This window comes from Phycodurus eques, chromosome 20, assembly GCF_024500275.1.
Source record: "Phycodurus eques isolate BA_2022a chromosome 20, UOR_Pequ_1.1, whole genome shotgun sequence".
NCBI lineage: Eukaryota > Metazoa > Chordata > Actinopteri > Syngnathiformes > Syngnathidae > Phycodurus > Phycodurus eques.
In genome coordinates, this window is record NC_084544.1 from 16745255 (window position 1) to 16766610 (window position 21356).

The 21356-nt window shown below is 44.8% G+C and overlaps 1 protein-coding gene across 1 annotated transcript in view; it reads right to left on the bottom strand.

The window, feature by feature from the left end:
• Window positions 1-21356, bottom strand: part of thsd7aa (thrombospondin, type I, domain containing 7Aa) — a 148569-nt gene that overhangs the window by 35287 nt on the left and 91926 nt on the right. The window contains 4 exon segments of the mRNA XM_061664897.1: window positions 3964-4067; window positions 5515-5647; window positions 9773-9888; window positions 17037-17277. Coding sequence (XP_061520881.1) covers window positions 3964-4067; window positions 5515-5647; window positions 9773-9888; window positions 17037-17277 — 594 coding nt within the window.

The window sequence follows — 21356 nt, forward strand, 5'->3', positions numbered from 1 at the left end:
AATGAAAACCTTACCTCAAATAAATTATTTATTTTCAAAGATTCCATTGAAGCCCACATTTAAATGGTTTGAAACCTTGGATTTTGCTGCAATAAATTTTATTCAGAAAATAAAAATAAAACCAGTCTATCTACTCTTCTGGAAAGTAAACAGGAGGGAGGCCTAAATGCTCCCATCTTTAAACATTATTATAAAGCTAACCAATTAAAATACCTCATCAAATGGTTTCACCGCAGTGAGGAGTGTGATTCTTGGATAGAATTGGAACAAACAGACTGGAACAACATCAAACTACCAAAACTCTCATTTTTTTCTACAAGTCTTAAAGGCCATAAAAGTTTCAAGAATCCAATAATCACATCCACCTTCACGGCTTGGTGGCAAAGTTTTTAAATTCGACAGGATCTCAATTAGCTCCCAGTATGCTCTCCCCAATCTGGCATAATCCAGATTTCAAAATTAATAATATTTCCTTTCATTTTAGTACATGGGAACAACATGGAATAAACCACCTACCACAACTATTTAATAATATTGTTTTTAGGACACGTGATGAACTGTTCCAAGAATTCCAAATTACAGCCCGAAACTTTCTTCAATACAATAAATTCAAAACAGCAATAAAAAAAAGAATACCAACACTCCAGAGCACCCTCGAACTGCCGGAGTTTGTCAAGCAAATAATGAAGCTTCTCCCACAAAGTAAATGAAAACTCTCAAAAGTTTATAAATTAATTTCATGGACTAAATCAATGCACTTACATCAAATGGGAAGAAGGGCTCTCCATGTCTGCTGACTGTAGCTACCAGATACCAATTTGTAACAATACGTTTAGAATGACAAAAACCGCAAATCTACATTTTATACAATATTAAGTGCTTCATAGAACACGCTTTACTCAGTGCACTTTGCATAAAATGCGCTTCTCTCCATCTAATATATGTGTGCAATGCACCAAAAATACCCGCCCATCCATTTTCTGAGCCGCTTCTCCTCACTAGGGTCGCGGGCGTGCTGGAGCCTATCCCAGCTATCATCGGGCAGGAGGCGGGGTACACCCTGAACTGGTTGCCAGCCAGTCGCAGGGCACATAGAAACAAACAACCATTCACACTCACAGTCATGCCTACGGGCAATTTAGAGTCTCCAATTAATGCATGTTTTTGGAATGCGGGAGGAAACCGGAGTGCCCGGAGAAAACCCATGCAGGCACGGGGAGAACATGCAAACTCCACACAGGCGGGGCCGGGAATTGAACCCCGCTCCTCAGGCCTGTGAGGCAGATGCTCTAACCAGTCGTCCACCGTGCGGCCCCAAAAATACCCCAGACACCTATTTTCATGCTATAAATAATAAATATTCACAATCATTACTTGTCGCGTTAGTTACCGCTAAGAAAACAATTCTATTAAACTGGGAAAACAAACAAGCTATTAAAATCAATCAGTGGCTAAATCTCATCATAGAATATGTTGGGTTAGAAAAAATATCAGCAGAACGAAAAAATCAATTACACATATACGAAGATAGCTGGTCACCTTTCCTCAACATGCTAAATCTAGACTCTTGATTCCTTTGCCTGAGTGCCATCTGACAATACCAAGACTATTTTCATAAGTGTGAAAGTAAACAATGGAATTATACGTTCTTTGTTGTCGAGGTTGTTGTTGTTGTTTTATGATTCTATTTCTTTCTTTTTATTTTCACACATTTTAGATCGGTTTGCATGGTGAGAAGACACATGCATGCTGTGAGGACCGTCTCCTCTTGTCCCTGTGTTTGCTGTTCCGGAGTCTGTGGGGCCGGGACTTTTTTTTCACTCCTTTCTGATCTCGGGGGTGGGGGGAACCACTGGGATGACCTCTTGGGGAGTAATGGTGGTGTGATGGTGACTCGTCCATGTTCCGTGGGTGCTGGGGCGGTGCCTCACTCACTGAGCACACACTCACACCACTCACTGTATATTTTTCTCACTAATCACATCTGGGCACATACACATATGAAAGGGTTCCTTGGGGACTGGAATGGGATCGGGAGGGTGTGGGTGTCGGATTGGCTTTCAGCACGTCTGTGCTGTTTCCCGGTCCATGCGCCCTGCCCCTCCGCCCTACCTCCCCTCCTGGATTTTAAATGCATCACACACACTCCCCATGTTTTAATGCACCACATACACCTATCTCTGGGGGGCGGTGGATCGTGGGTGGCAGGGGGTTGTGTGGGGGATTGGCTGTTAGGCAGTAGTGCCTGGCAGCCCTGCACCCACCCCCTCGGCTCACTGACCTCTCCAGATTTTAATGCACCACACCACTCGGGGGGGCACTGATACACGGGGTAGGCCCAATGACTGCCAGTCGAGGACCTGGCAGTCATAGTAACAGGGGGGGAGGTGGGGCTCACTTACTTGGATGGCGGTGCTCCCGAGGCCGGGCCCCCCGGGCTGGATGACTGCTTGGTGTTGGGGCTGACCTCTCATGGCCCGCGGCTGATCCTTGGGTTCCCCCACCCTTATCGTTCCCTTGTCGGTTTACCCTATCCGCCCTCCTTTCCAAAAAACAAGGGACACTCTCCCGCCCTCGGGCTGGGCGGGGACTGGCTACATCGCGGGCCCTGCGGGTTGGGGGTGGGGGGGAGTCTGGCTCTCCTGTGGGTGGATGGGGGGTGGCGGGGCGTGTGGGGTGGTTGGCTGGGGGGGTGGCATTGGGTCCCTGCGGCCAGTTGTCAGGGCGCTTCGTTGGGGCCGGCGGACCGCCCTGGGTCCCTCGGTGTGGGGGTGTGTCCCGTCCGCCGGGCTGCTCTCGGTTGGACCCCTAGGACCGATCCCGCCCCTCGATTGATTGGGTGGGGTCCTCAGCCGCCACGGTGCGGCCACAGCAACGACAGGACACTTCTGTCAGTCTTTGTGCATGTAAAACGGTATCAATTGACTTTCATGTATCCGCAGGCACACACCCCTAGGACTCGTTCACTGGGTGTGGGGTCACGCACCTACTGCAACAAATAACTCAGAAATATGCAAATCGCTTGTGTATCCCCTCACTTATACTCTCGTCCTGTAGACTTTTATAATTTACATGATTAATGTCACCACACTTTGTTATGCATGCTTCTTCTACTGTTCTTGTCCTGTTCTATCTTGTCCTGTCCTTCCCTCACAGAATGTAGCACTACAGGTCCATGCAACACTCATATTTAATGTTTCATTGTTGTAGATAATGTAATGACTTACTTCTCTCAACCTGTTTACAATTAGTGCTTTGTCTTTGTTTCTCTCTCCCTTCTAGAAACTTTGTGCTGTTGAACTGATCAAGTCTGATTCTCAATAAACCTCAATTATAATACCACAGCGGAAGCTTAAAAACTCCACTGTGACACAGTAAAACTGTTCCGGCATAAAAGGGATACAGAGCCTCCATTTTGCTTAACAGCCGAACAGGACAAAAAATAAAAAAAATAAAAAAGACGTAAAGGCTATAAAGTCTTTCCTCAGTAGTGAGTGAAATGGTGAACAGATACAGGCGTGTATTGAATTGTCTCTCTCCACTCTGAGTGTACTGTGACAAGTGATATCTAAGTTGTCGAGCAGGATGCTCATCATTGAATTAGATAATGGACTTAGTATGTCGGAGACTTTTAGAGGAGCCTGAGAGAGTACATCTCTGCAAGTCAACTGCCAATATTCTCATATGCATTCATATTATACATATAAGTCAGCACAACAGAGCAGATAGTTAATATCAAGTCATAAAACAAAAGAACTACTTTAATAATTGACCTACTAAGGTGTTGTTAAAATATCAATTATTGGGTTTAATCTCCACTCAACGTTTAGAAATACTACATAAAAACAGTATCTCTAAACCTGTCTACATGACTATTTAAACACCTTTTAGTTTGTGTTGTGTGTTCGTGTGCATGCATGCGTGCATTTGTGTGTGTGTGTGCCCATGCGCACGTGTCCTCACCTCGAACCTGTAGGCCTGATCCACAAGTTTCTTGAGCTCCAGGGCTATCCTGACGAACTGACCATGGAACCATTTGGCATCTTCGCCATTTGTGTGTTTTCCATCTAAAGAATGAGGTGGGGAATATAAAATTATTCGTTATTAAAAACCTGCATCAGTTGGTGACCAAATATTTACATCCATGCAAGCACTCCTAGGAAAGTTCACATTGCTATGACACGGCATTATGAGCAACCAAAAATGAACATAATCATGCTCTCAAAAATCATACATACTGTATATGGAAGTACTTCCATAAAAATCTTCATGTTTTCTTTAAAGAATGGTACAAATCTTACAAAGTCTGACTGGGTAATACAATTTATGGGCACAACTGTGTAATGTTCTCTTATTTACTAAATAAAAGTAGGGCTGCTTTTCAAAATATGAGGAAGTAAATAAAATGGAAAATTATACAGTATGTGTTCAAATAAAGTGCTTGGAACTTCAGAAAAATATCCATCCATTTTCTGTACCGCTTTATCCTCACAAGGGTCGCGGGCGTGCTGGAGCCTATCCCAGCTATCTTCGGCCGAGAAGCGGGGCACACCGTGAACTGGTCGCCAGCCAATCGCAAAGCACATATAAACAAACAACCATTCGCGCACACATTCACACCTACGGGCAATTTAGAGTCTCCAATCAACCTAGCATGCATGTTTTTGGGATGTGGGAGAAAACCGGAGTGCCCGGAGAAAACCCACGCAGGCACGGGGAGAACATGCAAACTCAACACAGGCGAGGCCGGGAATTGAACCCCGGTCCTCAGAACTGTGAGGCAGATGTGCTAACCAGTCGAACACCATGCCAGACTTCAGAAAAATAAAGAAAACAATTGGAGTTTCCCCTTTTCTTGTTTGGCATTTTGACACTGAAGTCTCAAACTATTTTACGATTTTAATTTAACAAATCTTAATAATTGAACAGTTTGGGAGGTGATGTTTGCTCAAATCCTATGTTTTGTCTCATAACGGAGTTTCACGTATGCACTTTTGATAAGTGCTCACACTGAGAAGTAAAAACAAAAATGACCCTGGTCATTCCATTTACATTTTAGGGGAAGGCGCGATTTGTTCCAAAGTTTCCTTCATGAGCTGTTTTCTGAACTTTTACCGTCTTCAACTCAACTTCCACGCTGTCGTCTTTTTGTCTCTCCGCTTGTCTCCGTTTTTCTGTCTGGTCTGCGCACAGTCATTGATTGCAGCCTGAGATGCAGACTTGAAACAAACAATACAAGCCACAAGCCACGTGGGATGGCTTACTGTGATGTGATTGGTCTATATATTTCGTCATTAACGTAAAGCCTGTAATGCTGCGCCGCTAGAAATATTGTATTAGCGCCCTGTATGTCTTGAATCATAGCATTTCTTTTTAGGTTAGTTCATGACCTCTGGTCTATGCGATAGAGTATAAAATGTAATTATTGAATTCAACAGTAACTATCTCATTTCGTTTAACAAAACATTTTACATGACTCAGTTGCTGGCGATAACAATGAAATGGGACACGTACCTGTATCCTGGACAGACAGAGGGAGCATCACTCTCTTTTTCTTGCATCAGCACTTCTGGACACTCTTGCCCTCCATTGGCTGGTAACTGGATGATGATGCGTTTTCTGTACTGTTTCTTCTTTGTCTTTCCACCTACGGACAACCAAACGACAACATTGCTGACAAGAAAAACTATTCCAAAAAGTTTTCCTGAGGTCCTGTATCTACAGTGGATATAAAAAGTCTATAGACCCCTTTTCAAATTCCAGGTTTTTGTGATATAGAAAATGAGACCATCTAAATCTCTTTTGTACTGTTAATGTGACCCATAACATGTACACCTCAAAAAGTTCAACCTTGGCTTCATCGGACCAAAACAAATTTTCCCAAATGTGTTCAGAGATGGCGGCAAGGTGGACGACTGGTTAGCACAAAACATAGGACAAAACATTGGATTTGAACAAATATCACCTCCCAAACTGTTCAATTATTAAGATTTGTTAAATTAAAATAGTAAAATAGTTTGAGACTTCAGTGTAGGTTATAGGTCCCATTACTGAAGAAATAAACCTGCAATTCAAACAGGGGTGTTATATCCACTGTAGTAATAGAATAGAAGAATGGAATAAAAACTTGATTGCATTGCACAGTTTACAGCTAAATTGTAGAAAGCCTTCATTTACTGTGCAGGAAACACACGTTGATTTGCATGACAAACTTTGTCTCTGTCTGTCACCAGTCATGTTTTGTTTCCAGTTTTAGGTTTATTCAAGTGTTTCTTTGTTACCTTGGTTATCTGTTGTGGGACTTTATTTAATTAGCTTTTTCAATGTTCCTTGTTTACCATTTTTTTGGGAAACTAAATATAATTTTTGCCTTGCCTCTCTGCTTCCCTGCACTTAGCTCCTCCAGCTTTTTTGCCTTGCCTTCTTCTACTTCAAAAACCCCACATGACCGAATGAACCGACCAAAACAGAACCCAGCGGGAAGAACACGGTGTGACCCTGCACGCCACCAGTCTGCCTCCCAGCTTGCCATCCATAACTACCCTCGTCCAGTAAGCCCTGTCGTTCCATCTTCTCTGTCCCTTTCACCTGTGTCCCCCACTTTTCCTGATTATTCACCATGCCCTACTATTTTTACCTCCACATTTTCTTTTAGATTCGGATTTTTCAGATTGTGAAGATGGCCTGGATTTAGTTAACCTGTCTGCTTCTGACTCTGACATGGATTTAGATTTTTCTGTTTTTTCCCGTCCAGTTTTTGTCACGTCTCTTCTTTTCCAACCCCTGTGAGTCAAAGTCCTTTCCCTCAGACCTCTACTTGGGCACCCGTTTGGCCATCTATCCGGGACCGCCGCGTGGTGGCCAACGGAGGCGACCAAGTAAAGGTCAAATTGTGTCATGCCATTTTTTAAATTTTATTTTATTTTATTTTTACCCCTGTTCCTACGTCACTTAATATTTCACCAGTTTCCACACCTTGTTCCACAACTAAGTCACGCCCATCCAAACCAGCCCCCAAGTCATCTCGTGCCGTACCACCTGGCTCCTCGGCAGCTGCAGCAGGCTCCGGTTCCTGCAGCTGCGGCAGGCTCCGGTTCCTGCTCCTCTGCACCTGCGGCCACCTCCCGTACCTGCTCCGGCTGCGCTCATCCAGCGGCCGCCACCCGACCCTGTTGCCCGGCCCCTGCATTGCTGTTGGGTTCGGCATCATGGCCGTCCGCCTGAATGGCCCTGTGCTTTGGCGTACTGGACGACCTCCTGAACTGCCCAGCCAACCACCTCACCTCGGGTGGCCTGGACGACCACCAGAACACACTTTTCGGTCAAGGGGGACCACCACCCCAGTCTGCCAATCCAGAGGCACTGTCCCCAATGTCCATGCGATGTTGCAGAGGCGTGTCAACCAGGACAGACCTACAACATCCAAAGCCTTGAGGAACTCCGGGCGAATCTCATCCATCCCTGGGGCCTTGCCACCGAGGAGCTTTTTAACCACCTCGGTGACCTCAACCCCAGAGATAGGAGAACCCGCCTCAGAGAACCCAGACTCTGCTCCCTCATGGGAAGGCATGTCGGTGGAATTGAGGAAGTCTTCGAAGTATTCTCCCCACCGGCTCACAACGTCCCGAGTCGAGGTCAGCAGTGCCCCATCCCCACTATACACAGTGTTGATGGTGCACTGCTTTCCCCTCCTGAAACGTCGGATGGTGGACCAGAATTTTCCTCGAAGCCTTCCGGAGGTCTTTCTCCATGGCCTCACCGAACACCTCCCATGAACTCTTTGCTTCAGCGACCACCAAAGCTGCATTCCGCTTTGCCAGCCGGTACCCATCAGCTGCCTCAGGAGTCCCACAGCCCAAAAAGGCCCGATAGCACTCCTTCTTCAGCTTGACGGCATCCCTCACCATTGGTGTCCGCCAACGGGTTCGGGGATTGCCGCCACGACAGGCACCGACCACCTTACGGCCACAGCTCCGGTCGGCCGCCTCAGCAATGGAGGCGCGGAACATGGTCCACTCGGACTCGATGTCTCCCGCCTCCCCCGGAACATGAGCAAAGTTCTGTCGGAGGTGGGTGTTGAAACTCCTTCTGGATTCTGCCAGACGTTCCCAGCAGACCCTCACAATATGTTTGGGCCTGCCACGTTGGACCGGCATCTTCCCCCACCATCGGAGCCAACTCACCACCAGGTGGTGATCAGTTGACAGCTCCGCCCCTCTCTTTACCTGAGTGTCCAAGACATGCGGCCGCAAGTCCGATGACACGACCACAAAGTCGATCATCGAACTGCGACCTAGGGTGTCCTGGTGCCAAGTGCACATGTGGACACCCTTATGCTTGAGCATGGTGTTCGTTATGGACAATCCGTGATGAGCACAGAAGTCCAATAACAGAACACCGTTCGGGTTCTGATCGGGGTGGGGGGGGCGTTCCTCCCAATCACGCCCTTCCAGGTCTCACTGTCATTGCCCACGTGAGCATTGAAGTCCCCCAGCAGAACAATGGAGTCCCCAGCGGGAGCGCTCTCCAGCACCCCCTCCAAGGACTCCAAAAAGGGTGGGTACTCTGAACTGGTGTTCACAAATAACAGTCAGGACCCGTCCCCCCACCCGAAGGCGGAGGGAGGCTACCCTCTCGTCCACCGGGGTGATCCCCGACGTACAGGCGGTAAGTATAATAAGTATACCCACACCTGCTCGGCGCCTCTCACCGTGGGCAACTCCAGCGTGGAAGAGAGTCCAACCCCTCTCGAGAGGACTGGTACCAGAGCCCAAGCCATGCGTGGAGGCGAGTCCGACTATATCTAGTCGGAACTTCTCGACCTCACACACCAGCGGGGGCTCCTTCTCTGCCAGAGAGGTGACATTCCATGCCAAAGCAACTTTTTCTAGTATTTGGGATGCAATATTGTCTCTATGGTGCCTCCGTAAATATGTGAAATATGAATTAAAATTGTCCACGCATTCCTCAGTTCCAGACGTTTGTCTGCTGAGAGGCCTGAAATATGGTTATTTGAATTTCTCGCACTTATCTTCGTCACTAGCAAAGATCTCCACCTTCCCTTTCCGCTCCTGAGCCAGCACTGTCAACATAACAAACACGTGCTCTCACAAGTGGGTCTTCTACACAGAGGCAACCAATCAGAGGGAAGGGGGTGGTCTTATCCAAATATGGATAAAGCCGATACAAAACTGGGTCAAACAGAAGTAGCTGTCAGAGGGGCCTTTACTGGACATGTATGACAAAACCAAGGTGTTTTTTTAAAAATTAAATTGAGACTTTTATACTAAGTCCACGTTAGAGAGTCTCTCTATGGAGGTCTAAATAACCAAAATTCATTCTACCCATTTAAACCAACACAACCATGTTACTCATATTATCAGAAAAGAGATACTAATAGCAAGGACTTTGTTTTAAAATTATACATAGAGTTAAGTTTGTTCTTGGCCAGTTAGCATAGCAGCTAACACACCTAGCATGTACTCGAGTGAAAATTAACATTAGCATTGATTTGAAACCCTGTTGCTGTAATTACAGTAAGCTAAATTGTAAGTAGTTTTCAAACTAATTTCAACTTTATTAAAGGATAAATAAATAAAGGATTTATTCATAAACTTTTTAAATGTGTTTTTCGGTTTACGAATATTGCACTGCATTACACTACCTTTATCTTTCACTTACACATAACACGCCTCTCCCCAACAACCCCAAACAAAACGTGTGTGTTTCACATATGACAGACATATAGCATAATCTCAAACTAGAAACCTACCTTTTTGACATGTTGACGGGTAGGAGCTCCAGTCACTGTATGGGGTAACAAAACAGTCTCTTTTGCAAGGCAATAAGCAGGGCCTGACAGTGTCTGGACGCAAGCTCTCTGGACACCTGAAAGAACATTGACATCCTCACTCACCAAATACACTGTAGTGCCTTTGGCAGTATGAGATCTAATTGATGGCTCACAAGCACAATTGGTTGACACTAAAATTAGGAAAAAAGTCAAGTGGATTCCCAAAAAAATAAAACAAATTAAAAAAATACATATATTGTTGGAATTTGTTTCGTGAAGATGCTCACTCTTACTGACCATCTGAAATTTCAGTGTAGGACCCTTGGAATGCGATACATTTTCCACTTATGTCCTGTTTTGAGTGAGTTATTATTTTTCCCAGCATAAAAACATACAGTATTGGCTTTGAAATATTGGATTTTTCAGAGGCGAAATCATGGACAAGGAAAGCAACAATGTTGCAATGATGTCATGAAAGAACATAGCTGAAAGCACATACTGTATAGCATCCAGTCAGAATGCTGTGATGTAAGCGTTCAATTAGATTATTCTGATGCTCTCTCCTATCCTGCTCAAAGCCCCTAGGGGCATATTTACATATGTATATGTATAATATGATGTACTGTACACGGATATGTCTTCATTAACCAAAATGATTGCATTATTGGTATACCTTTGGTTATTTTTGCTTGAGGACCCTATTTATGAGCATTTCCATTCAATTTATCACAGAATTTTATCTGCTTAATTATTATATTATTCTTGTCTCCGTTAACCGCATGTCATTAGCTGAGAATATGGATGGCTCTTACTAGGCTATTAATGCTTATGCTGATTTATTTGTAAGCTTTAACAAACTATAGTTCAATGGACGGATTCATCCATCCATCCATTTTCATTACCGCTTATCATCACGAGGGTCGCGGTCTGCTGGAGCCTATCCCAACTATCTTCGGGCGGGAGGCGGGGTATACCCTGAACTGGTAGCCAGCCAATCGCAGGGCAACCATTCACAGTCACATTCACACCTACGGCCAATTTAGATCAACCTACCACGCATGTTTTTGGGATGTGGGAGGAAACCGCAGTGCCCGGAGAAAACCCACCCAGGCACGGGGAGAACATACAAACTCCACACAGGCGGGGGCGGGATTTGAACCCTGGCCCCCAGATCTGTGAGGCAGATACGCTAACCCGTCGTCCACCGTGCCGGCTGACGATGGGCATGATTGCCGCAAGGGTATGGGGTCCCTATGAAAACAAATATCACTTGACCCCTATCTCAATCAAGAGGTCTTAGAATCATTTATTTAATTGGAAGAGATGGATGGAAACAATTTGTTTATATTGAGAAGATGTGGCACACATACACTGTATCGGATTGGAACCAAAGACATGATTGTTATTAGAATATATATATATAACTCCATGTTCTTTAGTGGTAGTCTTCTTATCGTGGTCACAGCTGCTTAACCTTGGTACCCTTGTGTTCATTGATGTGAAAAATTATCATGCGGCACCACAAGTTCACTATGCAGCATGTAGCTGTAATCTAGAGTAATATGCTAGAATAACAAACTAGACTAATTACCATACACTGCATGGGGGCTGGTGGGTTTTCCTGAGTAGAGCTACTCTGCTGCCAAAATAATACCGTCTGATGAATAAATAAATACATCAATCACGGTCCCAGCAGAGACCTTCAGGGAAGAAACAGACCCAGATGTTTAAACATACTGTAGTTGGCCAGGAGCTTATCATCTCAAGTGAGAATAATGTGACAGTGACTAACCAGCAAAGGAGAATGACACGTCACAAAACAATACGGTTTGGCACTCTAAATTGGTATGTTTCAATGACACAAATGACTTGCATTAGTCCAAATACACTGTTAATTGTGAGGGGGTAGTAAGAAAGTAATGAGCCCAATTTACAAGCCCGTTACCAATGAAGTTGGGACGTTGTGTTAAACATAAATAAAAACAGAATACAATGATTTGCAAATCATGTTCGACCTGTATTTAATTGAATACACTACAAAGACAAGATATTTAATGTTCAAACTGATAAACTTTATTGTTTTTAGCAAATAATCATGAACTTAGAATTTTATGGCTGCAAGACGTTCCAAAAAAGCTAAAGTTAAAATATTTTATTTTAACAACATTCAATAAACATTTGGGAACTGAGGACACTAATTGTTGAAGCTTTGTAGGTGGAATTCTTTCCCATTCTTGCTTGATGTACAGCTTCAGCTGTTCAACAGTCCGGGGTCTCCGTTGTCGTATTTTACGCTTCATAATGCGCCACACATTTTCAATGGGACACAGGTCTGCACTGCAGGCAGGCCAGTCTAGTACGCGCACTCTTTTACTAAGAAGCAACGCTGTTGTAACATGTGCAGAATGTGGTTTGTGGCATTGTCTTTCTGAAATAAGCAGGGGCGTCCATGAAAAAGACGTTGCTTGGATGGCAGCATATGTTTCTCCAAAACCTGTATTTACCTTTCAGCATTAATGGTGCCTTCACAGATATGTAAGTTACCCATGCCATTGGCACTAACACAGCCCCATACCATCACAGATGCTGGCTTTTGAACTTTGCGTCCATAACAGTCCGGATGGTTCTTTTCCTCTTTGGCCCGGGGGTCACGACGTCCACTATTTCTGAAATCAATTTGAAATGTGGACTCGTCGGACCACAGAACAATTTTCCACTTTGCATCAGTCCATCATAGATGAGCTCGGGCCCAGAGAAGCCGGCGGCGTTTCTGGGTGTTGTTGATAAATGGCTTTTGCTTTGCATAGTAGAGTTTCCAGTTGCACTTATGGATGTAGCGCCAAACCATATTTACTGACATTGGTTTTCTGAAGTCTTCCTGAGCCCATGTGGTGATATCCTTCACACATTGATGTCGGTTTATGATGCAGTGCCGCCTGAGGGATCGAAGGTCACGGGCATTCATTGTTGGTTTTCGGCCTTGCCGCTTACTTGCAGTGATTTCTCCAGATTCTCTGAACCTTTTGATGATATTATGCACCGTAGATGATGAAATCCCTAAATTCCTTGCAATTGTATGTTGAGGAACATTGTCCTTAAACTGTTGGACTATTTTCTCACGCACTGGTTTACAAAGAGGTGAACCTCGCCCCATCTTTGCTTGTGAATAACTGAGCAATTCAAGGGAGCTCCTTTTATACCCAATCATGGCACCCACCTGTTCCTAATGAGCCTGTTCACCTGTGAGATGTTCCAAACAGGTGTTGGATGAGCATTCTTCAACTTTCTCAGTCTTTTTTGCCACCTGTCCCAGCTTTTTTGGAACGTTTTGCAGACATAAAATTCTAGGTTAATGATTATTTTCTAAAAACAATAAAGTTGATCAGTTTGAACATTAAATATCTTGTCTTTGTAGTGTATTCAGTTAAATATAAATATACTGAACATGATTTGCAAATCATTGTATTCTGTTTTTATTTATTTCTAACACAGCGTCCCAACTTCACTGGAATTGGGGTTGTAATTCAACCTACAAATAATTGTTTTTTTTTCGGAAATGTTCATGGTTTGTGGTTTAAATACTTTAAATGGTTTGAAGGTTTATTAAAAAAAAAGTTTTAAAAATAAAAATAATTGTTTTTTTGTTTAAACCTGTCCTCTTCCTGGCAGCCATTTTGGAAATTATAGCATGTCAGTGTTGGATGCCGGTTGGAACTATGATTGAATTTCTTGTTTTGGACAGGGATATGCCGCTAACTTTCTCAAAAGGTGGCAAAATATGTATCGGGAAGCTGCAATAGGCTACAGTACAGTCAAAAAGCAAATGTAAAGCAAAGCAAATTTATTAATATAATGCTTTTCATACACAAGGTAACTCAATGTGCTTTACATGAGTAAAAGCATTTAAAAAACAAAGAAAAACAACAGGAAAAACTTATAAGCATTTTTAAAAAGACAAAATAAAAATACAATAAAAACAGCGAACAGTGCGAGAAAGATAATTTAAAAGTGGAAATGCTCTAAAAGGTTTTTAACCTGGACATAAAAACATTGACACATGGGCTGATGTCATTTCTGCTGGCAACTTATTCCATTTGTGTTCAGCGTAACAGCTAAATGCTGCTTCTCCATGTTTGCTTTGGACACTGTGCTCCACTATTTGACCTGAGTCTATAGATCTCAGAGCCCTTCTGGGTTTATATACAGTTAGCATTAGCTTTGTATTCAGGACCAAAACCATTTAGCAATTTATTGAGCAGTTGCAGAATTTTAAAATCTGTTCTAAAGCTGACTGGGAGCCAGTGTCGGGACTTCGGCATTAGAGTAATGTGTTCTGACCTCATTGTTCTGGTCAGAACCTGAGCTGCAGCTGTTTAATGCTCTTTTGGGGGAGTCCAGTCAGAAGACCATTACAGCAGTCAAGTCTCCTTCACATAAAAGGATGAGCATGGATAAGCTTATCCTGGTCTGCTTGGCACATGCAAGCCTTCACTCGGGATATGTTCTTGAGCTGGTAAAAGGCTGTTTTAGTAATTGATTTTATGTGACTGTTGAAAGGCGGCACGGTGGGCGACTGGTTAGAGCGTCATCCTCACAGTTCTGTGGACCCTGGTTCAATCCCCGGCCCCGCCTGTGTGGTGTTTGCATATTCTCCCCGTGCCTGCGTGGGGTTTCTCCGGGCACTCCGGTTTCCTCCCACATCCCAAAAACATGCATTAATTGGAGACTCTAAATTGTCCGTAGGTGTGACTGTGAATGTGAATGGTTCTTTGTTTGTATGTGCCCTGCGATTGGCTGGCAACCAGTTCAGGGTCAATCGCAGATGACAGCTGGGATAGGCTCCAGCACGCCTGCGACCCGAGTGAGGAAAAGCGGCTCAGAAAATGGATGGATGGATGAATGTTGAAAGTCAAGTCAGAATCTATGAGTACACCAAGGTTTTGGACTTGATCTTTCGTTTTTAAAGAGTCTTCTTCTTTTCATTTGGGCTTGTCCTGTTAGGGGTCACCACAGTGTGTCATTCTTTCCTCAACTGAACTGTAGTTATCTGGAGACACTGCAAATTTGACCCAAGGGTAGCATTTACAGGCTGAACAGGAGGGGTCATGCAAACTCCACACAGGTGGGGCCGGGGATTGAACCCCGGTCCTCAGAACTGTGAGGCAGACAATCTAACCAGTCGTCTACCGTGCCGCCTATTCAACACGTGTTCATTAAATTTCCATTTGAGGGTGTTGCCTCGTTTAAAATGGTATTATAGTTACATTCTGTTAATTCATTTCATAGGAAATAGTCTAGATCATAGGTCATAATGATGTCATTAATCAACACTGATTTGTTACCCAATGACCTCATATTGAATCGAGGTAGTCTCACAGAGATAACTGGAGATAATGGTTTGTTAGGTTCACATTTAAGCCTCACTAACCTTGTTGTTCTACTTTCTTTGTGCCATATTTCTTTGACTAACTTTCCGTTCCTAGGAATTACAGGTATGAAAAACGCCTGATTGCCATAGGGGTCTAACTTATTCTGTAAAAGAATTTCGTTCGTATCTGGAGCCGCAACCTCCCACATATCAGTCAGATTTGGAAATAAGATTATTCATGGTTGGAGAAGGGGCCCTTTGTAACTTAGTGGATGTTGGTTTCAGGCGAGGGGGGATGGAAGGAAGATAATGGCGTGGTGTGCGTTGGATTTTTACTTTACTCCAGTGCGGAGGGGGGGAGTGTGGGTGATTCCAAGTTTTGCCTCATCTCCTTCCTCCGATTGTTAGAGTGAGGCTGATGACTCCATCTGCACCTCATGTCGTTTTATCTCTTGTTCCTCTGATTGTCTAAGTACAACTGGAAACTCCTTCTGCGCCTTTTGTCCTTCAGCCGCATCGACAAGGCCAATGTTTTCCTTTCGCGTTGTTAAATGACGTACAGAGTAAAAAATGGTGGCAGCCAATAACTTAACCCCTGGTTTATTGAGAGATAAACCTTCTGTCTGGTAAAGATGTCTGTGCTCCCAGAAAATGCATAAATTGTCAATGAAGCTCACGGATAGCGCAGTACACACTTCTTAAAGCCACTTATTTAATTGTAAAAGCCTGCTGAAATGTTCATCACCAGATCGTATCATCGGGAAAGGTCCACTTATAAAAACCTCAGCGTCCAAACGTACTTTTGTTCGGTGATCAATGAAATCTCGTTTCAGTACCTCTGATTCCTGCTTGACAACATCCATGGCCCTTGTGTGTATAATGACAGTTGGGTGCTCATTAGTGAGCTCCATGATGTTTTTAGAGATATCAGACACCATATCATTGTTAAAACACACTACTTTGGTGTTCTTCTTGCTGCAAAAACGTTTCACATCCTTAATAGCTATTAACATTTGGGGTGCCATTTTTTTCTTGTATGGTTTAGTTTCACACCTTTCAGTTGTATGGGGGCTGAGCATTCTTTGCCAGGGTCTTGTAAAAGTGGCCGGATTCCTTGGTAATCTGCTGGTGTCCGGTCCTCCCTTTTGAATGCTGTTCCTTATCTTCAGGCTTTGCCCCAGTAAATGTCAGGTAGAACTGCTGGAGGATCTATTACAGTTTCCACAGTCCACATCTGTCCTCTTTGTGGAGCTAACTGGTTGTCTGTTAGCATGCTCCTGCTCACCATTTTGAGACATCAGTAGAGTGGTTTAATTCCCTGACTGTCTATTTACCTCCACATACACTTCAAGGCAATGAATTTTCGTTTCCAGGACCGCCACCTTCTGTAGTAATTTGTGATAGTCTTCAGTGGAAAAGTGAGTCATCTTGTTGCAGGCATTTGATAATTGATAATCACGTGATGGTAAGGTACAAAAATATTGGAATATGGCAAAGACTGACTGTATCTATAAAAAGTACAGTCCCACAGCTTTAAATATATACAGGAGTCACTGCTTCTAATTTCTTTGGAAGAAGAAAAACAATCTTATCAGCAAGAAAAACGTAGACAGAGCTGAAGCAGCAAGCAGAGGGAGCAAAAAAGCATTTGCACTGTACGTGGGTGTCCATGATCAAAGGCGAAAAACAAGAGCCGACTTGTACATTTGAACATTGCTATTCAGACGTACAGAAAATGTTGATCATCATTCAAGTCCATTCAACACCTTATGATATCAAGTGACTAACCATTGTTCAGGACACAAAATAACATCCATGCACACACTTTTATGACATACAAATACAAATGGACTGCATTATTTGAGGCTATCTTACTTTTTGGGAGGAACCTGGCCCACATTTACTCGGACACAGATGACTTTACGAGTCTGCATCCCTACTGAGCACGAGGAATCATCTCCATGTGTGTGACCCACAGACATGTTGGTGGCTGGGATGGAGGAGTCCTCTATGCACTGTCCCCATGGGCCAGTCTGCCAGTGGTACACAGTGCAGGGGTTGTCATTGCAGCTCCTCACCTCCTGCAGGGCACTGATATTGGGACATTGGATTCCACCTATTAAAGGACATGTAATGGTGTATACATCAGTGTGGTCTTCATACATGTAAGATCATTATAATTTAGAACTGTTCACGATCGTGTAGCTTTATTTATCAGTCAGTCTACTATTAATAGTCATCCAGGACAAAAATAACCTCAAGTATAAAGTATTTTCTTGCCCTGTATGATTTTGCTTGTAGTATTTTCTTGTTAAATTCCAGCCTTATTTTTGATAGGTACTAGTTTCTACAGTGAACTGCAATTTACATTATTTACTTCCTTTTACATTATTATTCCTGTAAATATGTAATTGGAGTAACATGCCAGAATTTGTGCGGTATAATTCTTTATCATTTCATTCAGCCTTCCATTTTCTGTACCGCTTATCCCCACTAGGGTCGCGGGCGTGCTGGATTCTATCCCAGCTATCTTCAGGCGAGAGGCGGGTACACCCCGAACTGGTCTCCAGCCAATCGCAGGGCACATATAAACAAACAACCATTCACACTCACATTCACACCTACAGGCAATTTAGCGTTTTCAATCAACATACCACACACGTTTTTGGGATGTGGGAGGAAACCGGAGTGCCAGGAGAAAACTCACATGGGCACGGGGGAAACATGCAAACTCCACACAGGCGAAACCGGGATTTGCTGTTTTGCTGCTGTCTCATTTCAGTTTTACAAAAATATTTATTTCAAGAGAATGAAGAAAACAAACTCATTCAACTTCACTCCAGCTTCTGACTTCCTCTTAGATCTCGTTTGCTATTTGTCGATTTGTGTATGGACACACACACAGGACAAAATAAATATACAATAAATCCTGGGCCCTCATTTATCAAGCATGTGTTCCCCCAGGATTGTGAGTAAAGCATGCATATGAACATTTCCATCCATGGAAATGTTCAAGTTGGACTAAATTTGCACATGGCCCTGACCATACATACGCAAAAACCCTGTGAAATTACATAAAGAACGCACAGAGAGGGTCACCAATGTCATCCGAGTGCACGTCAAGCTCCTGTCATCACTGGGATTTGTAGTCGCCGGGACATTTTAACAGGAGATTGAAGACATATGCGGCATTTCAACTATAAGGCAACTATAAGGCAAATGTGAAATTATTTCCCTGGCCGCAATCCAGCTCAGCTTTACATCCAGCTCCCACAAAGACATCATCCATCCATCCATCCATTTTCTACCGCTTATCCGAGATTGGGTCGCGGGTAGCTTTAGCAGGGACGCCCAGACTTCCATCTCCACAGCCACTTCATCCAGCTCTTCCGGGAGGATCCCGAGGCCCCCAGGCCAACCAAAGGACGTAGTCTCTCCAGCGTGTCCTGGGTCGTCCCCGGGGTCGCCTCACCAGGGAGGCGTCCGGGAGGCATCCAAATCAGATGCCCCACCCACCTCATCTGGCTCCTCTCGATGTGGAGGAGCAGCGACTCTACTCTGAGATCCTCCCGGATGACCGAGCTTCCCACCATATCTCTCAGGGAGAGCCCAGACACCCTGCGGAGGAAACTCATTTCGGCTGATTGTATCCGGGATCTTGTTCTTTCTGTCACAACCCACAGCTCATGACCATAGGTGAGGGTAGAAACGTAGATCGAGGGGTAAATCAAGAGCTTCGCCTTACGGCTTAGCTGCTTCTTTACCACAACGGACCGATACAAAGTCCGCATCACTGCAGACGCCGCACCGATCCGCCTGTTGATCTCCTGTTCCATTCTTCCCTCATTTGTGAACAGGACCCCAAGATACTTGAACTCCTCCACTTGGGGCAGGATCTCATCCCTGACCTGGAGAGGGCATGCCACCCTTTTCCGACTGAGGACCATGGTCTCAAATTTGGAGGTGCTGATTCTCATCCCAGCCGCTTCACACTCGGCTGCGAACTGCTCCAGTGAGAGTTGGAGCTCACGGCTTGATGAAGCCAACAGAACTACATCATCTGCAAAAAGTCGAGATGCAATACTGAGGCCACCAAACCGGACCCCCTCTACGCCTCAGCTGCGCCTAGAAATTCTGTCCATAAAAGTTATGAACAGAATCGGTGACAAAGGGAAGCCTTGGCGGAGTCCAACCCTCACTGGGAACGAATCCGACTTACTGCCGGATATGCGAACCAAACTCTGACTCCGGTCGTACGGGGACCGAACAGCCCATATCAGGGGGTTCGGTACCCCATACTCCCAAAGCTCCCTCCACAGGACTCCCCGAGGGACACAGTCGAACGCCTTCTCCAAGGCCACAAAACACATGTAGACTGGTTGGGCGAATTCCCATTCACCCTTGAGGACCCTGACGAGGGTGTAGAACTGGTCCACTATTCCACGACCAGGACGAAAACCACACTGAATCTGAGATGCGACTTCCCGACGGACCCTCCTCTCCAGCACCCCTGAATAGACCTTACCAGGGAGGCTGAGGAGTGTGATCCCCCTGTAGTTGGAACACACCCTCCGGTCCCCCTTCATATAAAGGGAGACCACCACCCTTGTCTGCCAATCCAGAGGCACTGTGCCCGATGTCCATGCGATGTTGCAGAGGTGTGTCAACCAGGACAGCCCCACAACATCCAGAGCCTTTAGGAACTCCGGGTGAATCTCATCCACCCCCGGGGCCTTGCCACCGAGGAGCTTTTTAACCACCTCGGTGACCTCAAACCCAGAGATAGGAGAGCCCGCCTCAGAGAACCCACACTCTGCTCCTTCATGCGAAGGCGTGTCGGTGGAATTGAGGAGGTCTTTGAAGTATTCTCTCCACCGACTCACAACGTCCCGAGTCGAGGTCAGCATCTCCCCATCCCCACTATACACAGTGTTGGTGGTGCACTGCTTTCTTCTCCTGAGACACCGGATGGTGGACCAGAATTTTCTCAAAGCCGTCCGGAAGTCTTTCTCCATGGCCTAACCGAACTCCTCCCATACCCGAGTTTTTGCTTCAGCGACCACCGATACTGCATTCCGCTTAGCCAGCCAGTACCCATCAGCTGCCTCAGGAGTCCCACCAGCCAAAAAGGCCCGATAGGACTCCTTCTTCAGCTTGACGGCATCCCTCACCGTTGGTGTCCACCAACAGGTTCGGGGATTGCCGCCACGACAGGCACTGACCACCTTACGGTCGCAGCTCCGGTCGGCCGCTTCAGCAATGGAGGCGCAGAGCATGGTCCACTCGGACTCGATGTCCCCCGCCTCCCCCGGAACATGAGCAAAGTTCTGTCGGAGGCGGGAGTTGAAACTCTTTCTGACAGGGGAGTCTGCCAGACGTTCCCAGCAGACGCTCACAATACGTTTGGGCCTGCCACGTTGGACCGGCATCTTCCCCCACCATCGGAGCCAACTCACCACCAGGTGGTGATCAGTTGACAGCTACGCCCCTCTCTTCACACTTCACAACAAGTACAACTTTGAAAAATAATTGAGTCCACAGCATCGGTCAGAGATAACGGAAACATGCATTTGGTGCACATGTCATAAATTGGAAGGAACAAAATAATGGGTACAAACAAAGCTGTAAAGTGTAAGCTTGATTGTGATATGTGAGTCAAAAGAGAGCTATCAATAGTTAATTGATTTTTACCCGTTAGGTACAAGACACTTACGGTAGGGTTTTCTACTGGCCATCATTAAAGATTAATAGAGATAAGATGGCCCCGCAGGGCAGAATGTCACCACAGTGCTATAAACATAATACTGTCTCAGGTGGGGAACTATATATAATATATATATAATATAATGTGACCTTCACTATAAAACCGTGACATCAGTGGAAAGGTCCAGTAGATGGTTGGCCATTATCATCCCAGAGAGTAACTGAATGATGTCTTTCAGTCAGTCCTTGATGGACATAAGAGAGCTTGACCGAAATTATTATTGACCTCTATCTAATGTCCTTCGCAGAAACATTAACATGAGATATAATTAAATTTCACCAGAGCTGAAATATATCAGCTGGGGAGCTCACTATTACAGGGCCCACACACACCAATGTTGTAATAAATGCTAATTAAAAAGATAAATATTGAATTCCCTCCCATAGGCACAAACGTGACATAAATTCAAGAAACAATCTGCTGAACACTTC